The 23359-nt window shown below is 37.0% G+C and overlaps 1 protein-coding gene across 6 annotated transcripts in view; it reads left to right on the top strand.

Moving 5' to 3' along the window:
• KDM6A (lysine demethylase 6A) overlaps positions 1-23359 on the top strand; it is a 209317-nt gene that overhangs the window by 76170 nt on the left and 109788 nt on the right. For all 6 annotated transcript variants that reach the window (XM_028113342.2, XM_028113341.2, XM_028113344.2 and 3 more), the window contains exon 4: positions 1049-1098. In XM_028113342.2, the coding sequence (XP_027969143.1) occupies positions 1049-1098 (50 nt within the window). The remainder of the gene's footprint in view (positions 1-1048; positions 1099-23359) is intronic.

Below are 23359 nucleotides of genomic sequence, written 5' to 3'. Positions count from 1 at the left end.
ACTAATAAACACTATGAAAGCATTACACATGCAGTTCTAGAAAATGCTAATTTGCATTTCCCCCATTTTTATTATTATAAAATTTTACACTTACTAAATCTTTATTTGAAATATCTAAGTCTTTTTTTAAATTGAGGTATACTTGATATATAACATTAGTTTTAGGTGTTGTATAATATAATGATTCAATGTATATATTGCAGAATGAGCACAATAAGTCTAGTTAACATCCATCACCATACATAGTTAAAAAATTTTTTTCTTGTGATTAGAACTTTTAAGATTTACTCTCAGCAACTTTCAAATATGCAATACAGTATTATTAACTGCAGTCACTATACTGTACATTACATCCCCATGACTTATTTATTGCTCAACAGTTTTTTAAAAAGGACTCTCTCTACCAATTCTAATGTGTATATATAATTTTTAGTTTACTTTGTTTTTTAACCTCCTCACTGAGTTTTCGGATTGACTGGAACTATAATTTTTTTCACAGCCTTTTATGCCTCGTGGTATATTTTAGGGGTATGGGATGCCCTATTTTGGAATTGAGTTGGAGTAAGTTAATTGTGGGCTGGATTTTTTTGTTGTTGTTGATTATATGAAAGGAAACATCACAAAAGAAACACTCATTTTGCTCTTTGAGGTGGTTGAGCTCTTGGTCATTCTTAGAAGTGAGATCCCTTGTGGGAACAAATAACTCATCACATTCTGAAGTAGAGTTGGAAAATCTTAATCCTTTTATCAGATTTGGTCTGTGAGGAAGGTCATGTTGATTCAAGAGGTAGCCTAGATCTGTTCAAGATTAGGTCTGAGATAGGAACAGTTTTACATTTTTGAACTCCTGTATATTTGATATTTGTTACTATGTCTGACTATGATGAGGAGGGGGAGGGCCCAGATGTCTAAATTGTTTGGTCTTAAACATCACTCTCTGTTGGATGGTGGTGGGTATGATGGGAAGCTTGTGATATTTCTTAAAACTTGGATTATTGATTTTGAAATGGGACGTAGTTGCGACTCATACTTATTTTCCCTCTTTCAGCGTTATCTGCATACCAGAGGTACTACAGTTTACAATCTGACTACTGGAAGGTTAGTGAACATTTGCATGTCTCTTTCGGGTTTATTTTTTGGGCCAATTACTACTGGCTATGCTCAAAATGAATTGTTTCCTTTTTTTGTTTTATAAATTACTTTAAAAACACTATAAGGAAAGAGGTTTGGAAAGGAAAATGTTCTTTGTATTATCTTGTATGAACCACCTTGTATTTTATTAAAAGAGAGAGATTACTCTGACACAGTTTATTGGCCAAAGATGATCCTAAGTGTAAGAATTTAAAAGCACGTAAAACCAAACGGCAACAAAATGATTGTTTGTTTGTTTTTTGTCTTAAGTTGTTACCTGGGAATAAAAGAAGGCTTTTATTGGATGTATAAGATGGGTGTATAAGACTGAAAAGGCAAGGAACAATGGGAAAATTATAATAGACATCTTTCTTAGTACAGTCTGTCTATAATTGGAGCTCTGAGGACAGCTGAACCTAACCATTTCTTAAAAGACCTGCCTAAATGAAGAACTGTGAGTCATCCATTTTCTTAGTTTAAGCAGTTCATAAAGTTACCTGGGCAGGTTAATCTTCACGTCATATTTATTTTTAAGCATAAGTTTATCGAAGAGTGGGATTTCTTTATCTAAATTGCCATTTTAGATTTTTAGGGTATATTTTATTTTTCCATCACCTAGTTTTAATCTTTCTTTTCGATTTGTAGAAGTTTTAACAATATATTTCGGTAATTTAAAAAATGTATTGAAAATATCTTTTCCAGTCTGTGGCTTTTTACTTTTAAAAGCTTGTTGAAGTATAATTTTTACATAGCATAAAATTCAACTGTTTTAACTATGCAGTTCAGTGACTTTTAGTAAATTTTCAGAGTTGTACAACCATAACCACAGTCTTATTCTAGGACATGTTCATCTCCCCATAATGAAACCTCATGCCCAACCTCTGGCAGGTACTTTCTGTCTCTGTGTATTTGTATTTTCTGGATATTTCATATACATGGAATCGTTTTTTTTTTTTTTGTGACTGACTTCTTTCACTTAGCGTATGTTTTCAAGGTTGATCCATTTGTAGCATGTATTAAAATTTTTTTTTTATTATCTAATGTTCCATTGTATGGATATACCACATTGTATTCATTCATTAGTTGTTGGGCATTTTAGTTGTTGTCACTTTTTGGCCATTGCGAATAATGCTGCCATGAACATTTGTGTTGTACAAGTTTTGTGTGGACATAGATTTTCAGTTCTTTGGGGTAGATGGCCAGGAGTGGAAATGCTGAGTTGTCGGGTAAATCTATGTTTAACGTTTTAGGAAACTGTTTCCCAGAGTGGCTATAATGTTTTACATTCTCGCCAGCAATGTAGGAGGGTTTCAGTTTCTCCATGTCTTGTCAGCACTTGTAATTATTCAGTTTTTGAGTGTAGCCACCCTAGTGGGTGTGAAGTAGCATCTTATTACAGTTTTTATGTCCCATTTTTCAAATGACTGATGATGTTTAGCATCTTCTTATGAACATATTGGCTATTTTCTTCCGTGAAATGCCTGTGCAAACCCTGTGCCCATTTTATATATATATATATATATATATATATATATATATTTTTTTTTTTTTTTTTTTTTTTTTAAATAACTTGTCAGTTCTTTATACATTCTGGATACAATCTCTTATACGTAATTTGCAAATATGTTTTCAGAGTCTGTGGCTTGTATTTTAACTTTCTTAGTAGTATATTTTGATGTGCAAAAAATGTGAATTTGATGCTGTCCATTTTTCTCAACTTTTTCTTTTATTGTGCTTTTAGTGTTGCACATAAGAAATCTTTGCCTAACGCAAGGTTATGAAGATTTATTCCATAGTTTATTCAAACCAGTTGCTTCATTATTTGCCTTTACAGATAGTACTGTAATAGTAGTAAAAGTGTCTTTTCATATTTTTGTTAGTGATTCTTTGGTGTATAGGTGGGATCCTTTATAGGGTAAGTGTTAAATACAGCTCCTTTGGGAGTGCTGATTTCCCCTTGGTCTTAACCAAGAAAGTTTATGTCAGCAGGCTTTTTGTATCTGATAGGTGAGAAATGGTGCTTATTGTTGTTTTAATTTGCATTTTCTTAATTGTTAGCAAGGTTGAGTTTTTTGAAATTGAAGTTTAAAGACTATTTCTTTTTCTTTGAAATACTTGTTCATACCTCTTGCCTAATTTTCTATTATTGGGTGGGCCATTGTTTTATTTTTCTGTTTTATATACCTGTATTTTGTAGGAAGTATTTATCGTTTATCTGCAATACAACAAGTTGCAGTTTGCCATTTGTTCTGCTTTGCTTTTGTGTATTTGTTTTGCCCATGTGGAAGTCTTTTATTTCTTTGTAGTCAAATTCATCAGTCTTTTCCTATTTTGAGTTCTACGACACGTTTTTTTCCTTGTTCCCAGGTGTTAGAAAAATTCACCCACATACTCTTTTAGTACTTAAATGTTTTTTATTTTTATTTTTTAATTTAAATCTCTGATCCATTTGAGATTTAATTTATCCTTGATTTGTAGTGTGAGGAACATTTAAGTTTATCTTTTTCCTTATGGTTAATTATCCCAACACAGTGTATTGTTAAAAAATGTATCTTTTCCTCCACTAATTTGAGATGTCTTAATATGCTAAATTTTCACGTGCAGTTTTGTCCGCTTATGGGTTTTCTGGTCTATTTTATTAGTCTGTTTATGAACTAATTACCATACTATTTACAGAAATTTTATGATATATTTTAATATGTGGTAGCACTCTGGTACCCTTTCTCATTGTTCTTGTTTTTAGGATTTCCTTGACTGTCCTTTCTTGGTTGTTTTTCCAGATTAATTAATTGTTTAGCTCCACAAAAATACGAGATTTTTTTTTCCACCGGCTTTTTTGAGGTATAGTTTACATTATTTTAAGCGTATAAGCTTGCTGTGTTTCAACAGTTTATATGAGGTTGTGTAATCATTATGACAATTAAGATACAGAATGTTTCCGTCATTCAGTGTTCCCTTGTGCCCCTTTTACAGTTGATGCCCATTCTTGCTTGACCCGTGATCCCTGGCTGTTAGTTATTTGCTTTCTATATCTCTAGTTTTGCCTTTTCTAGAATGCCTCAAAACTGGATCCAAGCAGCGTGTATTCTTTTGTTTTTGATGTTTTTCATTTAGCATGCTAGTTTTAAGACTCATTCATGTTGTGTGTATCAATATTGTGTTCTTTTTAATCTTTAAGTAGTATTTCATAGAATGATTCTTCCACAGTTATTCCATTTATCAGTTGCTAGACATTTCTGTTGTGTCCAGCTTTAGGTAAATATAAATGAAATTCTGTGAACATTATTTGTCTTTGTGTGGACATAAGCTTTCATTTTTCTTGGTATATGTACCTAGGATTTGGAAATACTGGGTCACATTGCAGTTGTAGGTTTAATTGCCAAACTGTTTTCCAAAGTGCCTGTACCATTTTACATTCCAGCTAGCAACGTTTGATTTCCCCAGTTCTACCTCTTGGCTAGTACCTGGTATTGTCAATCTCTTAACTTTAGGCATTCTAGTAGGTAAGTGGTGGTTTTTCATCTTTTTTTTTTTTAAAGATTTTATTTTATTTTTATAAATATGGAAAAGGGTACCAGAGTGCTACCACATATTAAAATATATCATAAAATCTCTGTAAATAAAATAGTATGGTAATTAGTTCATAAACAGACTAACAAAATAGACCAGAAAACCCATAAGTGGACAAAACTGCACGTGAAAATTTAGCATATTAAGACAACATCTCAAATTAGTGGAGGAAAAGATAGATTTTTTAACAATATATTGTATTGGGATAATTAGCCATAAGGAAAAAGATAAACTTAAATGTTCCTCACACTGTAAATCAAGGATAAATTAAATCTCAAATGGATCAGAGATTTAAATTAAAAAATTAAAAATAAAAAAAAATCAAGTACTAAAAGAATATGTGGGTGAATTTTTCTAACACCTGGGACAAGGAAAAAGCCTGTCCTAGAACTCAAAATAGGAAAAGACTGATGAATTTGACTACAAAGAAATGAGAGAGGGAACACAAGCAGGGGGAGTGGGAGAGGGAGAAGCAGGCTTCCCACCAAGCGGGGAGTCCGATGCAGGGTTCGATCCTGGGATACTGGGATCATGACCCGAGCCAAAGGTGGACGCTTAACCAACTGAGCCACCCAGGCGCCCTTCTTTTGCTCATTTTTAACTTCTTTTTTTGTTTTAATAGAGTTGTATGGGCTATTCACATATTCTGGAGGAAGCCCTTTGTCAGATACATGTTTTGGAAATACTTTCTCACCGTCTGTGGCTTGCTGTCCTTCCCCCCCGCCCCCCAGTTGTGCCTTTGCAAGAGCAAATCTGAAACTGGTCCCTGTATTCAGAACACAGGGAGAGACCAGTGAAAGGGGCTGGCCCACTCCAGGTTGGTAGATGGCACTTTTAATGAGCAAAGGAAACTTACGGATGAGGCTTGTTTCGGGCGGCAGCAAGATAAATGGATGGATCCCTGAACCCATCTGCCAAATCTTACAAGTTTATAAAGAGGCCTTAACTGGGCTTAGTCACACATACTGTGCAAGTGTTCTTTTCAATGGCATTCCCCAACAATAATTTTCAGATTTGCTGTTTTCTATTATAACTCTATTTTCCTTTTAATAACTCTAGAACTGGTAATGAAGTATACCCTCTTTTGTTCCTGATATTTTTGTTTTTGGTCAGCCTGGCTAAAGGTTTATCAATTGTATTGATCTTTGAAAAAATCTTTGTTCCATGGATTTTTTCTTTTTTTCAGTATTGTTTTTCTGTTATATTTCATTGATTCCTGATTGTCTTTGTTCTGCTTACTTTGTGTTTAATTTTCTCTTACTTAGGCAGAAGCTTAGATGATTGATTTTCTGTCTTTTCCCCCTAATATAAGTATTTAAAGGTGTCTATTTTTGTTAGCATTGCTTTAATTGTGTCCCACAATTTTTTATAGTTTGTATTTTTGTTACCATTTATTTGAAAATGTCTTCTGCTTTCTCTTCTGACCTATGGGTTATTTGGATACATGTTATATAATTTCAAAATACTTGGGTTATTTTAGATATCTCACTGTTAGTGATTTTTCTTTCTTCTTTTTTTTAATTTTATTTATTTGACAGAGAGAGAGACAGTGAGAGCAGGAACGCAGGCAGGGGGAGTGGGAGAGGGAGAAGCAGGCTCCCCGCTGAGCAGGGAGCCCTGGGATCATGACCTGAACCGAAGGCAGACACCTAAAAGGCAGACGCTTAACCAACTAGGCCACCCAGGCGCCCCTCATTGTTAGTGATTTCTAATTCTATTTTATTTGTATAACATACTTTGTATGATTTTATTCTTTTGAAATATATTAAGACTTTTTTATTGGTTCAACACTTGAAAACAGCCGCAGGATTTGCATATGTTTGTATTATGCTGTAAACATCAGGTAAAGGCAGTTGATAGTGTTTTTCAAATTTCTGTCTTTGATGGTTTTTATCTTAGTCATTTGCTGAGAGTTACCGCTTATGATTGTGGAATTGTCTTTTAATTTTGCCCTTTTTAAAAAAATAAATTTTGAAATTTTCTTACTAGTACATATACATTTGTGGTATTTTTACCTGTTGAATTGACCCTTTTGTCTTTATAATATATTATTTTTACCTCTGGTAATCACTTTTGTCTTGACATGTGTTTTATCTCATTTTAATATAGACAGTCTGTCCTTCTTAGGCTTGTTATTTACATGATATATCCTTTTCCTCTTCTTTCCAACCTGTTGGTATCTTTATATTTACAATTCTTTTATAGATAACTTATAAATGGGTCTTGCTTTTTTTATGCAGTCTGAAAATCTGTTTTTTTACTTGCACTGTTAAATCATTCACAGTAATGTACTCATTTATATGATTGGGTTTGCATCTTTAATTTGATTTTTCCTTTTCTGTTTGTCCTCTCAGTTTCTTGGTCTTATTAGGTTCTTCCTTACCTACTTTCCTTACCCCTTTTTGATATTTGAATCTGTTCTACAATTTCACTTTACTTTTCCTATTGTTCATTTCAGCTCTTTTCATTATTCGTTCACTGGATTATAGTATATACCTTAAGTTTTTCACAATCAAGTCTCAGTTAATATTGTATCAATTTACATAAAATATGGAAAGTTTGAAATTACTTAAGTCCACTTCTTACCCATCCAATTCCTTTATATGGTTGTTATTACATCTATTAAATTTACATTATTAAATCCACAAGATGATGTTCTTTTGCTTTGAAAAGACCCATATATTACAGTGTTAATAGTAACGGTTTGTATTTACCCATATGGTTACCATTTCTGATACTCTTCATTACTTATGTGAATCATTTCCATGTACTATCATTTTGTTTTAGGCTGAAGAACTTCGTTTAGCATTTCTTATAGTAAAGATCTGGCAGAGATGAATTTCTTTTATCTGAAAATATTTTTTTGACTTCATTTTTAGAGGGCATTTTTGCTGGTTATGGAATTATGGCTTGGCTTGCCTTTTTAAAGTGAAGTTCTACCTCCTTGCCTTCCTCTTTCTGATGAGAAATCAGCTCTTAATTGAACCACTGTCCCTGAACACAATTTGCTTACTTCTTTCATGATTTGCTTGTTACCTTTGGCTTCCTATAGATTGATCATGATAAATCTCTGCATGATCATCTTCATATTTATCTTGCTGGAGCATTTTGAATTTGCATTAAATAGGGAAAATTTTTGTTGTTATTTCTTCAAATAATTTTTTGTTCATTCTCTTTCCTTCTGGGGATCCAATTCCATGTAGGTTAGATAATTTGCTTTTATATAAATGTCCCTGAAGGGTTCTTATTTTTTTCCTTTTCTCTGTGGTCTTCACATTGGATACTTTTTCTATTTTGAAGTTTATTCTTCTCTTTCCTTTGTTGTCATTTAATTATTAGTTCAGTCCACTGAATTTTATTTCAGATACTATATTTTTCAGTTACAGATTTTCCATTGGGTTCCCTTTTTATCATTTCTCCTTTGTTGAGATTTCCTGTCTTTTTAATAATGAGCATGTTTTGTTGATGATAATTAGAATAGCAACTGTAAAATCCTTGTCTGCCATTTTCTTTTTTTTTAATTTTTTATTATTATGTTAATCACCTTACATTACATCATTAGTTTTTGATGTAGTGTTCCATGATTCATTGTTTGTGCATAACACCCAGTGCTCCACGCAGAATGTGCCCTCTTTAATACCCATCACCAGGCTAACCCATCCCCCCCCCCAGAGCCCTCAGTTTGTTTTTCAGAGTCCATCCTCTCTCAGGCTTTGTCTCCCCGTCCGACTTACTCCCCTTCATTCTTCCCCTCCTGCTATCTTCTTCTTTTTTTGTCTTAATATATATTGCATTATTTGTTTCAGAAGTACAGATCTGTGATTCAACAGTCTTGCACAATTCACAGTGCTCACCATAGCACATACCCTCCCCAATGTCTATCACCCAGCCACCCCATCCCTCCCACCACCCCCACCACTCCAGCAACCCTCAGTTTGTTTCCTGAGATTAAGAATTCCTCCTATCAGTGAGGTCACGGGATACATGTCTTTCTCTGATTGACTTATTTCACTCAGCATAACACCCTCCAGTTCCATCCACGTCGTTGCAAATGGCAAGATCTCATTCCTTTTGATGGCTGCATAATATTCCATTGTGTATATATACCACCTCTTCTTTATCCATTCATCTGTCGATGGACATCTTGGCTCTTTCCACAGTTTGGCTATTGTGGACATTGCTGCTATAAACATTGGGGTGCACGTACCCCTTCGGATCCCTACATTTGTATCTTTGTGGTAAATACCCAGTAGTGCAATTCCTAGATCTTATGGCAGCTCTATTTTCAACTGTTTGAGGAACCTCCATACTGTTTCCCAGAGTGGTTGCACCAGCTTGCATTCCCACCAACAGTGTAGAAGGGTTCCCCTTTCTCCGCATCCCCGCCAACATCTGTCGTTTCCTGACTTGTTAATTTTAGCCATTCTGACTGGTGTGAGGTGGTATCTCATGGAGGTTTTGATCTGGATTTCCCTGATGCCGAGCGATGTTGAGCACTTCTTCATGTGCCTGTTGGCCATTTGGATGTCTTCTTTGGAAAAATGTCTGTTCATGTCTTCTGCCCATTTCTTGATTGGATTATTTGTTCTTTGGGTGTTGAGTTTGATAAGTTCTTTATAGATTTTGGATACTAGCCCTTTATCTGATATGTCATTTGCAAATATTTTCTCCCATTCTGTTGGTTGTCTTTTGGTTTTGTGGACTGTTTCTTTTGCTGTGCAAAAGCTTTTTATGTTGATGAAATCCCAATAGTTTGTTTTTGCCCTTGCTTCCCTTGCCTTTGGCGATGTTTCTAGGAAGAAGTTGCTGCGGCTGAGGTCGAAGAGGTTGCTACCTGTGTTCTCCTTTAGGATTTTGATGGACTCCTGTCTCACGTTTAGGTCTTTCAACCATTTGGAGTCTATCTTTGTGTGGTGTAAGGAAATGGTCCAGTTTTATTCTTCATGTGGCTGTCCAATTTTCCCAACGCCATTTGTTGAAGAGACTGTCTTTTTTTTCCATTGGACATTCTTTCCTGCTTTGTCAAAGATTAGTTGACCATAGAGTTGAGGGTCATTTCTGGGCTCTCTATTCTGTTCCATTGATCTATGTGTCTGTTTTTGTGCCGGTACCATACTGTCTTGATGATGACAGCTTTGTAATAGAGCTGGAAGTCCAGAATTGTGATGCCGCCAGCTTTGCTTTTCTTTTTCAGTATTCCTCTGGCTATTCAGGGTCTCTACTGGTTCCATACAAATTTTAGGATTATTTGTTCCATTTCTTTGAAAAAAGTGGATGGTATTTTGATGGGGATTGCATTGAATGTGTAGATTGCTCTAGGTAGCCTTGACATCTTCACAATGTTTGTTCTTCCAATCCATGAGCATGGAACGTTTTTCCATTTCTTTGTGTCTTCTTCAATTTCTTTCATGAGTATTTTATAGTTTTCTGAGTACAGATCCTTTGCCTCTTTGGTTAGATTTATTCCTAGGTATCTTATGGTTTTGGGTGCAATTGTAAATGGGATTGAGTCCTTGATTTGTCTCTCTTCTGTCTTGTTGTTGGTGTATAGGAATGCCACTGATTTCTGTGCATTGATTTTATAGCCTGCTACTTGACGGAATTCCTGTATGAGTTCTAGCAGTTTTGGGGTGGAGTCTTTTGGGTTTTCCACATACATTATCATATAATCTGCAAAGAGTGAGAGTTTGACTTCTTCTTTGCCGATTTGGATGCCTTTGATTTCTTTTTGTTGTCTGATTGCTGTGGCTAGGACTTCTAATACTATGTTGAATAGCAGTGGTGAGAGTGGACATCCCTGCCGCGTTCCTGACCTTAGGGGAAAAGCTCTCAGCTTTTCCCCATTGAGAATGATATTTGCTGTAGGTTTTTCATAGATGGCTTTTATGATATTGAGGTCTGTACCCTCTATCCCTATACTCTGAAGAGTTTTGATCAAGAAAGGATGCTGTACTTTGTCAAATGCTTTTTCTGCATCTATTGAGAGGATCATATGATTCCTGTTCTTTCTTTTGTTAATGTGTTGTATCACGTTGATTGATTCGCGGATGTTGAACCAACCTTGCAGCCTGGGGATAAATCCCACTTGGTCACGGTGAATAATCCTTTTAATGTACTGTTGGATCCTATTGGCTAGAATTTTGGTGAGAATTTTTGCATCCATGTTCATCAAGGATAATGGTCTGTAATTCTCCTTTTTGATGGGGTCTTTGGTTTTGGGATCAAGGTAATGGTGGCCTCATAAAATGAGTTTGGAAGTTTTCCTTCCATTTCTATTTTTTGGAACAGTTTCAGGAGAATAGGTATTAATTCTTCTTGAAATGTTTGGTAGAATTCCCCTGGGAAGCCATCTGGCCCTGGGCTTTTGTTTGTTGGGAGATTTTTGATGACTGCTTCAATTTCCTTAGTGGTTATAGGTCTGTTCAGGTTTTCTATTTCTTCCTGGTTCAATTTTGGTAGTTGATACATCTCTAGGAATGCACCCATTTCTTCCAGGTTATCTGATTTGCTGGTATAGAGGTGCTCATATATGTTCTTATAATTGCTTGTATTTCTTTGGTGTTGGTTGTGATCTCTCCTTTTTCGTTCATGATTTTGTTGATTTGGGTCATTTCTCTTTTCTTTTTGATAAGTCTGGCCGGGGGTTTATCAATCATGTTAATTCTTTCAAAGAACCAGCTCCTAGTTTTGTTGATCTGTTCTACTGTTCTTTTGGTTTCTTTTTCATTGATTTCTGCTCTGATCTTTATTATTTCTCTTCTGCTGGGTTTAGGCTTTATTTGCTGTTTTTTCTCTAGCTCCTTTAAGTGTAGGGTTAAGTTGTGTATTTGAGACCTTTCTTGTTTCTTGAGAAAGGCTTGTATTGCTATATATTTTCCTCTCAGGACTGCCTTTGCTGTATCCCAAAGATTTTGAGCAGTTGTGTTTTCATTTTCATTGGTTTCCATGAATTTTTTTAATTCTTCTTTAATTTCCTAGTTGACCCATTCATTCTTCAGTAGGATGCTCTTTAGCCTCCATGTATTTGAGTTCTTTCTGACTTTCCTCTTGTGATTGAGTTCTAGTTTCAAAGCACTGTGGTCTGAAAATATGCAGGGAATAATCCCAGTCTTTTGGTACCGGTTGAGACCTGATTTGTGACCTAGGATGTGATCTATTCTGGAGAATGTTCCATGGGCACTAGAGAAGAATGTGTATTCCATTACTTTCGGATGGAATGTTCTGAATATGTCTGTGAAGTCCATTTGGTCCAGTGTGTCATTTAAAGTCTTTATTTCCTTGTTGATCTTTTGCTTAGATGATCTGTCCATTTCAGTCAGGGGGGTGTTAAAGTCCCCCAGTATTATTGTATTGTTGTCAATGTGTTTCTTTGCTTTTGTTATTAATTGCCTTATATAATTGGCTGCTCCCATGTTTGGGGCATAGATATTTACAATTGTTAGATCTTCTTGTTGGATAGACCCTTTAAGTAGGATATAGTGTCCTTCTTCATCTCTTATTACAGTCTTTGTTTTAAAATCTAATTTGTCTGATATAAGGATTGCCACCCCAGCTTTCTTTTGGTATCCATTAGCATGGTAAATGGTTTTCCACCCCCTCACTTTCAATCTGGGGGTGTCTTTGGGTCTAAAAATGAGTCTCTTGCAGACAGCATATTGATGGGTCTTGTTTTTTCATCCAATCTGATAGCCTGTGTCTTTTGATTGGGGCATTTAGCCCATTTACATTCAGGGTAACTATTGAAAGATGAATTTAGTGCCATTGTATTGCCTGTAAGGTGACTGTTACTGTATATTGTCTGTGTTCCTTTCTGATCTATGCTACTTTTAGGCTCTCTCTTTGCTTAGAGGACCCCTTTCAATATTTCTTGTAGGGCTGGTTTCGTGTTTGCAAATTCCTTTAGTTTTTGTTTGTCCTGGAAGCTTTTTATCTCTCCTTCTATTTTCAATGACAGCCTAGCTGGATATAGTATTCTTGGCTGCATATTTTTCTCATTTAGTGCTCTGAAGATATCATGCCAGTCCTTTCTGGCCTGCCAGGTCTCTGTGGATAGGTCTGTTGCCAATCTAATGTTTCTACCATTGTAGGTTACATATCTCTTCTCCCGAGCTGCTTTCAGGATTTTCTCTTTGTCTCTGAGGCTGGTAAGTTTTACTATTAGATGTCGGGTTGTTGACCTATTTTTATTGATTTTGAGAGGGGTTCTCTGTGCCTCCTGGATTTTGATGCCTGTTTCCTTCCCCACATGAGGGAAGTTCTCTGCTATAATTTGCTCCAATATACCTCTGCCCCTCTCTCTCTTTCTTTTTCTTCTGGGATCCCAATTATTCTAATGTTGTTTCATCTTATCATATCGCTCATCTTTTGAATTCTGCCCTCGTGATCCTGTAATTGTTTATCTTTCTTTTTCTCAGCCTCTTTATTTTCTATCTTGGCCTTCTATATTGCTCATTCTCTCTTCTGCCTCATTTATCCTAGCAGTTAGTGCCCCCATTTTTGATTGCACCTCATTAATAGCCTTTTTGATTTCGACTTGGTTAGATTTTAGTTCTTTTATTTCTCCAGAAAGGGTTTCTCTAATAACTTCCACGCTTTTTTCAAGCCCAGCTAGTATCTTTAAAGTCATGATTCTGAACTCTAGGTCCGACATCGTACTAATATCTGTATTGAGTAGGTCCTTGGCAGACGGTACTACCTCTTGTTCTTTTTGCTGAGGTGATTTTTTTTGTCTTGTCGTTTTGTCCAGAGGAGAATAGATGAATGATAGAACAAAATGCTTACACGTTAACAACGTCCCCAGCAAATATACTCTATACAAATCAGAAAAGACCTGAAACCAGGGGAAAAGAAAGGGAAAGAAAGAAAAAAGAAAGAAAAAAAAAGAAAAAGATAAAAACAACCAAAAACAGAACAAAACAAAAAAAAACAATATGATCAAATATGATCAGGCTAGTGCATAGAGCAGTGCCACACACTAGATTTTGGGCGTATTTTGGTCTGTTAGAAGAAAGTGCCTCCTAATATTTTAAAGGAAGAAAGACTTATATATGTACAGAATAAGGGTTGATACAATGAAGGGATGGAAGATGACTGTAAAGATGAAAATTATAAAAGATTTTATAAAAGGAATTGATAAGTTATTTGAAAAAGAAAGAAGATTTAATAAAAAAAAAAGGGAGAGAATGTATCAGGCAGGAGATTAGAACAAAGCCATACACTAATGATTTAGGGTATATTTTGATCTGTTGGAAGAAACTGTATCTCAACATTTTAAAGAGAGAACAACTTATATATATATATATGCCAAAAATAAGGGTGATTACTATGAAGGGATAAAATATGACTCTAAAAATGAAAAATAAAAAATGTTTTTTTTTTTAAAAAGGGATTGATAAGATGTTGGTTGAAAAAGGGAAAAAGAAAAATTCAAAAAAAAAATCCAGTTAAAAAAATTTGAAAAACTAATGAATCATGGTAAAAAAGCCATGAATTCTCTGTGCAGTATTCCCCTAGCGCTGGAGTTCTCCCGTTCTCCTTGATTGGTAAACTTGGTCTTGGCTTGCTGGCTATTCGTGCTGATCTTCTGGGGGAGGGGCCTGTTGCCGAGGTTCCCAAATGTCTTTGCCGGAGGCAGAATTGTCCCGCCCTTGTCGGTCTGGGCTAAGCAGTCTGCTCGGGTTTGCTCTCAGCTTTTGTTCCCTGCAAGCTCCCGGCACAGCTTTGGAGGACGAGAGTGAAAATGGTGGCCTCCCAATCTCCGCCCGGAGGAGCTGAGAACTCGGGGCCCCGCTCCTCAGTGTGCCCCCAGAGAAAAGCAGTCACTCCCGTGTCCCCGGTCTCCGGTCGCACTCCGTGCTCACCCGGCCTGTGACCGAGCGGTTCTATCTCTGGTCCCCGACCCCGTGTGGAGTCTCCAAACCCAGCAGATCCGTGTGGTGCGCTCCTGCGCCGCTCCTCCCCGGGGAGGAAGGGGAGTCTCCCCGGTTCTGCGGCTTGTTGGGTCCCTGCTGGAGGAGCAATGGCCCGACGGGGCTGCGGATCACAGTTTATGGTAATCCCGAGCTGAGAGCCCGCGCCTTGGCTCCGTCTCTGCAGCCGGCTTCCCCGCTCCGATCCCTGGGAGCTCTGCTGCACTCAGGCACCCGCGGTCTTTCTGTGACCCCGAGGGTCCTAAGACCACACTGTCCTGCGAGGGTTCCACCCCCCACTTAGCCACTGGAGTGACGTCCCTCAGTGGAGCCGACTTCTAAAAGTTCCAATCTTGTGCTCCGCGGCTCTATCACTTGCCAGAAGCGGCGACGGAGGCCCCCACCCCCGCCGACTGTCCTCCCGAACGCCTCGGATTCACTTCTCCGCACGTCCTACCTTCCAGTAAGTGGTCGCTTTTCTGTTCAGAGTTGTTGCTATTCTTTTCTTCGATCTCCTGTTGAGTTCATAGGTGTTCAGAATGGTTTGATCCCTATTCAGCTGAATTCCTGAGGCCAGACGAAATCTAGGTCTCCTACTCCTCCGCTCTCTTGCTCCCTACCCCTCTGCCATTTTCTTTTATTAAAAATTTTTTAAACAAAATTTACTTGACAGAGAGCGCTTGAGCCCACAAGCAGGGAGCTGGTGGTGGGAGCAGCAGAGGGAGAGGGACAAGGAGGCCCTCCACTGAGCAGGGAGCCTGATTTGGGGCTTGATCCCAGGATCATGACCCAAGCTGAAGGAAGATGCTTAACCAACTGAGCTCTCCACGTGCCCCTTGTCTGCCATTTTCTAGCATCTTTATCATTTTGTGTTTGGTTTCTTTCAGTTGATTTTCTTCTTTCTCGAGAATGTGTTCTGTTTTCTTGAATCTTTGTATGTTGTGTAATTTTGTGTTAGATACTGGACATTCTGAAAATTATGCTAACTCTTGGTTCTATTATTTTCTTCTAGGGAGGTCCCCCTCCCCCTTTCTCTTTTATCAGGCAGTTACCTTTATTGGACTCCCAACTGCAAACTCAACTTCCTTCGGATGGCAACTTAAGTATCAACTTAGATCTTTTGTCTTTAACTTAGCTGTAAGTCTGTAACTTGCATACCGGAGTCAGTCAGACATGTGGATAGAATTTAGAATTCTCTGGCTTTCTTTTCTGGAATTTCCCTTTATTTAGTGGGTTGTGATTTCTTCTTCCAGTCTTCAGGTTTTCTGTATTAGACTGCTTTTTCTACTAGTGACCCACTTTCACAAGTGCTATGCCTGGCAGCAAGTTAATAGCTGGGAAAATGGAACTCCGCCCATACAACTTTCCTCCTCTAAGCATGGCCTTTCATATTAGTTTCCTATTGCTGTTTTAACAACTTCCCACAAATTTAGTGGCTAAAAACACAAATTTAATTATCCTTTTTTTTTTTAGATTTTATTTATTTGAGAGAGAGAATGAGGGAGAGAGAGAGCATGAGAGGGGGGAGGGTCAGAGGGAGAAGCAGACTCCCTGCTGAGCAGGGAGCCCGATGTGGGACTCGATTCTGGGACTCCAGGATCATGACCTGAGCTGAAGGCAGTCACTTAACCAACTGAGCCACCCAGGCACCCACAAATTTAATTATCTTACAGTTTTGAAAGGCAGAGTCCCAAATGCATCTTAGGGGAAACTAGTTGTCAGTAGGCCTTGTTCTTTCCGGAGGCTCTGTTGGAGAATGTTTGCTTACCTTTTCTAGCTTCTGCAGTTTGCCCACATTCTTTGGCCTCATGGTCCTGTATCTTACTGCATTTTGTCCCCACATTGCCACCTTTGGCGTTTAACTTTCTTGCCTCCCTCTTACTAAGGACTCTTGTGATTACATTGGGTCTAACCTGGGTAATTCAGGATAACCTTCACATATAACAGTCCATTTAATCACAACTGCAAAGTATCTTTTGCCACGTAAGGTAAATATTCTCAGTTTGGGGATTTAGGATATAGACATTTTGGGGGCCACTATTCATACTACCACGTCTTTCCACTAGAATCTGCCTGTTTCTGTTTACTCTTCAGTGCCCTTAGTTAGCTGCTTTATTTTATGTATTATAAATTCTATAAACCAGAGTTTATAGTTTTTATAAAACTATAGTTATTTTATAGTTAACTATCTCTAGGAGAGTCTTCACCAGTGTCATCTTACTTATTAGCCTTCATTGGAAGCAGTGGTGTGATAACGTATTGATACCATTTTGCTTGCTTTTGAACTTAATAAAAATGTAATCGTGCAACATATTTTAAAGTCTTGTCTTCTTTCAGTCAGTACTGTATAAGTTAGATTCATTCCTGTAGTTGTATATTGCAGTAGTTTGTTTCCATTGCTATATAATACTTCATTATATGAATATGCCACAGTTTATTCATTTTATTATAGAAGGACATTGTTTTTTTTTATTTTTTTTTGTTATGTTAATCACCATATATTACATCATTAGTTTTTGATGTAGTGTTCCATGATTCATTGTTTGTTCATAACACCCAGTGCTCCATGCAGAATGTGCCCTCTTTAATAGGACATTGGTTTTTAATGAATTTTGGCTGTTAGTGATTGTAACTTTGCAAGTTCTTGATGCTCTGGTAGTTGTCTGATGCCTGAAAACAGATTTAAAACAATGTTTTGTCTGGCTTTTCTAGCTCTAATTACTTGGGTAGAAGAGGGAATTGGGATTTAAGACCAAAACAGATTAGTGTACCGTTGCCTGCAGTGGAACTCCCCTCTAATCTTACCTACATATAATAAGGAAAACTTAATGTAAAATTTATTATTTAAAAACTTACTGTAGATATTTTGAATAATAAGAGAACATAATTATGGGATGCCCAGTACATGGAATACTAATTAGCCATCAGAATAATTTATCATTGGTAGTTTCAAATTGTACAGAGTTCTTTTTTTGTTGTTTATTTACTTGAGGGGAGAGGTGGAGGGAGAAGCAGACTCCCCGCTGAGCAGGGACCCCGATGTGGGCCTTAGTCCCGGGACTCCAGGATTATGACCTGAGCTGAAGGCAGTTGCTTAACCAACTGAGCCACCCAGGCACCTAGTTGTACAGAGTTCTTAACAGGCAATTTGAGATCCTCCCAGGTGTCAAAAACTGACTCCCCACATACCAAGAACACAAACCTGAGTTTATTGCTTACCATGTTAAAGGAGAACACCACCTCTGCAAAGCTTTGTTGGTATCCTAGGGAAAAGGTAAGGTCAGAATTGATTGAGAATCGAAACTTTTTTTTAAGACAGGTCTTTCACTCTAAAAACAAACTGAGGGTTCTAGAGGGGAGGGGGTAGGGGGATGGGTTAGCCTGGTGATGGGTATTAAAGAGGGCACGTTCTGCATGGAGCACTGGGTGTTATACGCAAACAATGAATCATGGAACACTACATCAAAAACTAATGATGTAGTGTATGGTGATTAACATATAATAATAATAATAAAGACAGGTCTTTCAATTTGGGAGCTTGATTGGGTAAGAATCTCTACAAATCTAACAGTCCAGAAATGGTGCTTATAGCAAGGCAAGGAATTTGAGTTAAGGATTCAAAGAATCTTGGGCCTCAAACTGTTGTTGATGCTTTTCATTGAAGAATTGATGGTTACTATAATAATGGACAAACTATATGCCTGGGCAGGAGACATGGAAAAGTAAAGTAATGCTAATGAAAACAGGGGACTAGCAAAGTCATTTTAAGATAGACTTTCAGGAGGCGCCTGGGTGGCTCAGTCGTTAAGCGGGCTGCCTTTGGCTCAGGTCATGATCCCAGAGTCCTGGGATCGAGCCCTGCATCGGGCTCCCTGCTCGGCGGGAAACCTGCTTCTCCCTCTCCCACTCCCCCTGCTTGTGTTTCTTCTCTGGCTTTGTCTCTCTCTGTCAAATAAATAAATAAAATCTTAAAAAAAAAAAAAAAAAGACTTTCAGGTGTGGTTTACGTTCTCAGGTCCAGACTAAGTTTGGGGGTAGACATTTTTGGTTCTCTCAGGATTCAAGAATTTGTACCAGATTTTGTCACTTAAAGCCATTAATGCTACTTACTTTAATTTCTGTTTTCTAAACATCATTAAACAATGTAACAGTATTATTTGTGAGCCAATGAGTGTAAATACCCAGTGGCTGGTGGTGATCAGAATTCATATTCATGACAGTGATTTTTAACTTTTTATATTTGTAGTTTTGTCTAATTTTGTGTGATTTATACCCACAGTGTATTGTAAGTTGAAGAATATAAGTGTATGATTGATTTTTAAAAAAAAATATGACTGAGATAATTATCTCCTTTTAGTTGCACTTCTTTCTTCAAACTGCATCTCTTCAAACCTGTCCTCTATAATTAGATCTTAAAAAATAAAATGATTCACCATTCTATAGGGCCCCAGTTCTTCATCTGAAATTCTTGCATGCAGAATTATGTATAGTTGAGTGGATTTTTTTGTGGGGGGGGATTTCAGAAAGATGATAATGCATTTACTGTATTACATAATATCCCTTGTGGCAACAACCTACTTACATCTCTGCAGTGATAGTATGATTGGTTATATTAAGTGGTAAGTAAATAAAGACTTCCTGTCAGTTCAGTTCAAGTCAGGGTTTTCCTACTCAAAGAGTTTTAGTGGCTGATTTATGATCACCTTTAGTTTTTGTTAGAGGCTTTTGGAATTCAGAATGAACAATTAGGTATCATTGATCTGTAATCCATGATTAAATTTTAATCTTTGTTTAACATTTCAGAACTCAAGGGTGTTTATTATGTAATTAAAAATTTTATTTCTTGAGAGATCATACTTTTTCTTACCTAGTTCAGTACAAATGAGTCATTTTTGAAATAGTGAAAATTTGCCAGTCATCTCATGACTATTCTGTCATGCCATTACATGTTTACTATTAGTGATTATAATAAACACCTTTGTAATGCTAGCTAATAATAAAAGCTTATTTACTCAACAACTCTATTTACTGTGAAGAAATGGCATAATAATTTTAAAAAAATGTAGGGAAGAAAAGCTTTCTTCTGACTAAGGTTCTTAGGCTAGGGCCTATGAATTCCTTAGAACAGGCAGATTAACAGGAGGGAAAAAAAAAAACCAGTTTACACATGCAATGCGTATATACCTGTGGGAGAACTCAGTGATGAGTAACTCCAAGGGTGGCTAGAATTTGGAGCTATATACCAACTTAGTAGGTGATGAGAGGGAGAAAGGTCACTTACAGGAAAACAACTTTTTTCGGAAAATAAATGAGCCCTTAGGAGACTAGATGGGAGATATGATAGTCTTGTGACAAAGTCAGAGTTCCTCTCTGGGAGGGAGTTATGACACTTTGGTTCTTTTAGGAGGCTCTGCTTTTAACATATGAGGGATTCGAGGAACTCAGATGCCTTCACGCCAAAATAATTCCTATGCCAAAGTGGCATACTTTGGAGTACCATGTCCTAATCCCCTTCAACAATAGCAGCAAAACCTAAGGCCTTTCATGAGTCAGGAAAGTTTAGAAATTGCTGTTATGGTTTACAGTATGAAGTAGAAAGGTAGGAATGAAAAATTGTGTGTATGCTGTTAATGCTGCTATGTATTTGATTATACAAATAGAAGATGGTAAGCTACATGTTAAAATGGCAGGAGGTTCTGTTGCTTCCTGATGACTTTTATTAAGTATACTTTATTAAACAGTTCTGATATACTTTTATTTATAATTGTGAACTTTTAAAATATATAAAACCTACCCTTTCTCCCTTTTTTTCCCACTTGAATTTAAGAAAGAAAAGCTTTTGAATTACGGTAGTATGCTTATCTAAAAGAACAATTGATAAAAAGTTGCAGAAACTAGGGAACTCGTGGAATCTGCACTCATCTTCTGACTTTTCAGTGACTTTTTCTATTATAGTAGTTGTGTCAGTCACTAACTGGCTTTTACCTTCATAGACGAGGGCTTTGTTGGCAATACACAGGGGTAAGTAAGATAGTTCCTGCTCTCAAGTTGCCCATATTCTTGTGAGGGCAGACACAAATAAGCATATGTTTTTGGTAAGTGATATATTGGAGGTGTTGAGGGACATGAGGGGGGTGGAAGTGTGTGTCTTTGAATAAAGGGTATGGGAAAGTCTGAGGGGGGATTAGAAACACTCCACAGAGAAGTTGCAATTTGAGGGAAGGATTAATGGCAGTTTTCCAGCTAGGAGACCTGGAGAGGCTTTCCAAGAAGAGAACTGAGCCAGCACATGAAAGTACAATCAATAGGTGTTTAGGGAATTCTGAAGTTATTGGTCTAGAGCAGAGGTCCAAAAACTTTCTTAAAAGAATGAAATAGTAAATGTTTTAGGCTTTGTGGGCCAAGAGACAATATCAGTTGTTTTGTAGATATTTAATTAATCAGTTACAATGTAACCATTATAAAATGTAAATATTATTTTTAGCTCTTGGGTTTAAAAGAAAAAATTTGACTGGCTATAGTTTGTGGACTCCTGCTTTAGAGCCTGGGGTTATTGTTGGGGGATATAGGACTCAAGGTGGGGAAAGAAAGGCAAGGGTAAATGGGTTTACAACAGGTAGCACAGATCTGGAGGCTTAGATTTGTTTCAGTATTTGTTCAATATCTAATCAGTTTCTGTAGTACTGGAAATTAGAGTCCTAAAGTTAAATAAAACACAGTGACTTCGGATTGATTGAAATTGCATTGACTTTGTACATTAAAAAAAAAAAAAACCCTCATTGTAAAGAGACTACTGTTTTTCTCCATAAAATTTTGTCATTTTTCCGTGAAGTTCTTGTGCATATTATAAGGTATATTTTATATTTTACAGCTTTATTGCTATTATAAATGTCCTTTTAATTTTTTAAATCTCTGCTTATATATAGAAATGCAGTTGGCTTTTATATGTTAAATTTATTGAGCAGTTTCACTAACTTACTAACTTGGCTAATTTGACTATGTTACTTTGGATTTTCTATGTAGACTATCCTGCCTTTGTAATTAATGGTTATTTTGTTATTTCCAATTTTTTTTATCTTTTTGTCTGCTATTGTGGTAATTAGGATGCCAGCACAGTATTGATTGGAAGAGGTGATAGAGTACATTTGTTGTTTCCTTTCTTAAAGGGAATGTTTTAAATGTTTTACCATTAAGTATGATTACTTAAGGTTACTTTGTTTTTTGTAAATAACAAACTAAGAAGAGAAAGAAACTTCTTTACCAAAAGCCAACTGTTAAAAATACCACTTTAAATGTCAGCATTTTTCTTCTGTGTGCAAATGCTTATTCTGCAGCCACTGAGATAGTTTTATATTTTTTCTGTTTAAACCAATCTTGTATTTCTGAGGTACGTTCAAATTGGTAATAAGTTTTTGCCATTGTTAGGTGATTGGGGTCACTAACATGTAATATCTTTACATTTTTTTTTTAATTATTTGAGAGAGAGCAAGTGCAAGTGGGGGGAGTGGCAGAGGGAGAGAATCCCAAGCCGACTTGCTGCTGAGCCCTGAGATCATGACCTGAGCCAAAACCAAGAGCTGGAAGCTCAACCGACTGAGGCACCCAGGTGCCCCAGTATCTTTGCATTTTTGTTCATAATTGGAATAGGTCTCTGTTTTTCCTTTCTTGAGTTGTCTTTTTCCTATGCCTTGGCACTGGTTCTGCATTCTGGGGAACTGGTCAGGGAAGGAGGAAACAGGGCAACAACGCTTTCCTTTAAGGGAATCATGAGATCATACATACCTCACTGGTGAGAATGTAGTAATTTGAGCATTCCTAGCTGCAAGGGAGGCTGAGAAATGTATTTTGTCTGATCCTAAGGCAATAGAAAACAGTAAGGGAAGGTACATGTTGTTGCAAAATAGACTGTACTAGTAATACAAATTACTCATGTTAATTGGCTAATAAGGGAATTATAATTATGTCTGTATGACCTGAAAGTCTTAATGTTTCACTTAAATTTTTTTCTAAATGGAATATAATTACAACCTTTTTAGGAAAGAGAAAAGCTCTCAGCTTGGCTGCTGCACTACTAGCAGGAGTGCTGTAGTCTCGATTTTAAGAAAATTAAACATGAATACCTGCATCCTAATCCTTTTCCTTAGAAAGGCACATCCCCAATCTTGTACAGTCACAGCTCTCAGCTATTTTCAGTACCTGCCAGCTCTGCTCTAATTAAAGGGTTGCCAGCATTCCAACTTTGTTCATTTTTGAAAGATTTTATTTATTTATGAGAGAGAGCAAGCGAATGAGCAGGATGGGAGGGGTAGAGGGAGAAGCAGATTCCTGCTGAGCAGAGAGCCCGACACGGGGCTTGATCCCAGGATCTTGAGATCATGACCTGAGCCGAAGGCAGGCACTTAACTGACTGAGCCACCCAACTGACTGAGCCACCCAGGCACCACAACGAGTTTCTTTTAAGAGCTATGTTGGGGATCAGTGAAAACACTACTATGGACTCTGGTATTGGTGAACTGCTAACTTAATGAACCATATCCGTGACAATAACTTTACTGTAGACACACTATAAGAACCTTCAGTATAAGTTGATAGCAGTCTCATCAGGTTATAATTTCTTAATTTGGGATTGTGATGGGTACTGTAATATAGTCAAGGTCAGAGGTTGGCAAACTTCTTTTGTAAAAGGCCAGATAGTAAATATTTTAGGCTTTTTTGTAAGCCTGATAGTCTCTCTTTTGCAGCTGTTCAGT

This window comes from Eumetopias jubatus, unplaced genomic scaffold (assembly GCF_037043125.1).
Source record: "Eumetopias jubatus isolate StellerSeaLion01/CBP00866 unplaced genomic scaffold, mEumJub1_p1.0 scaffold_11, whole genome shotgun sequence".
NCBI classification, from domain to species: Eukaryota; Metazoa; Chordata; class Mammalia; order Carnivora; family Otariidae; genus Eumetopias; species Eumetopias jubatus.
This window is presented reverse-complemented; position numbering and strand designations above follow the sequence as displayed.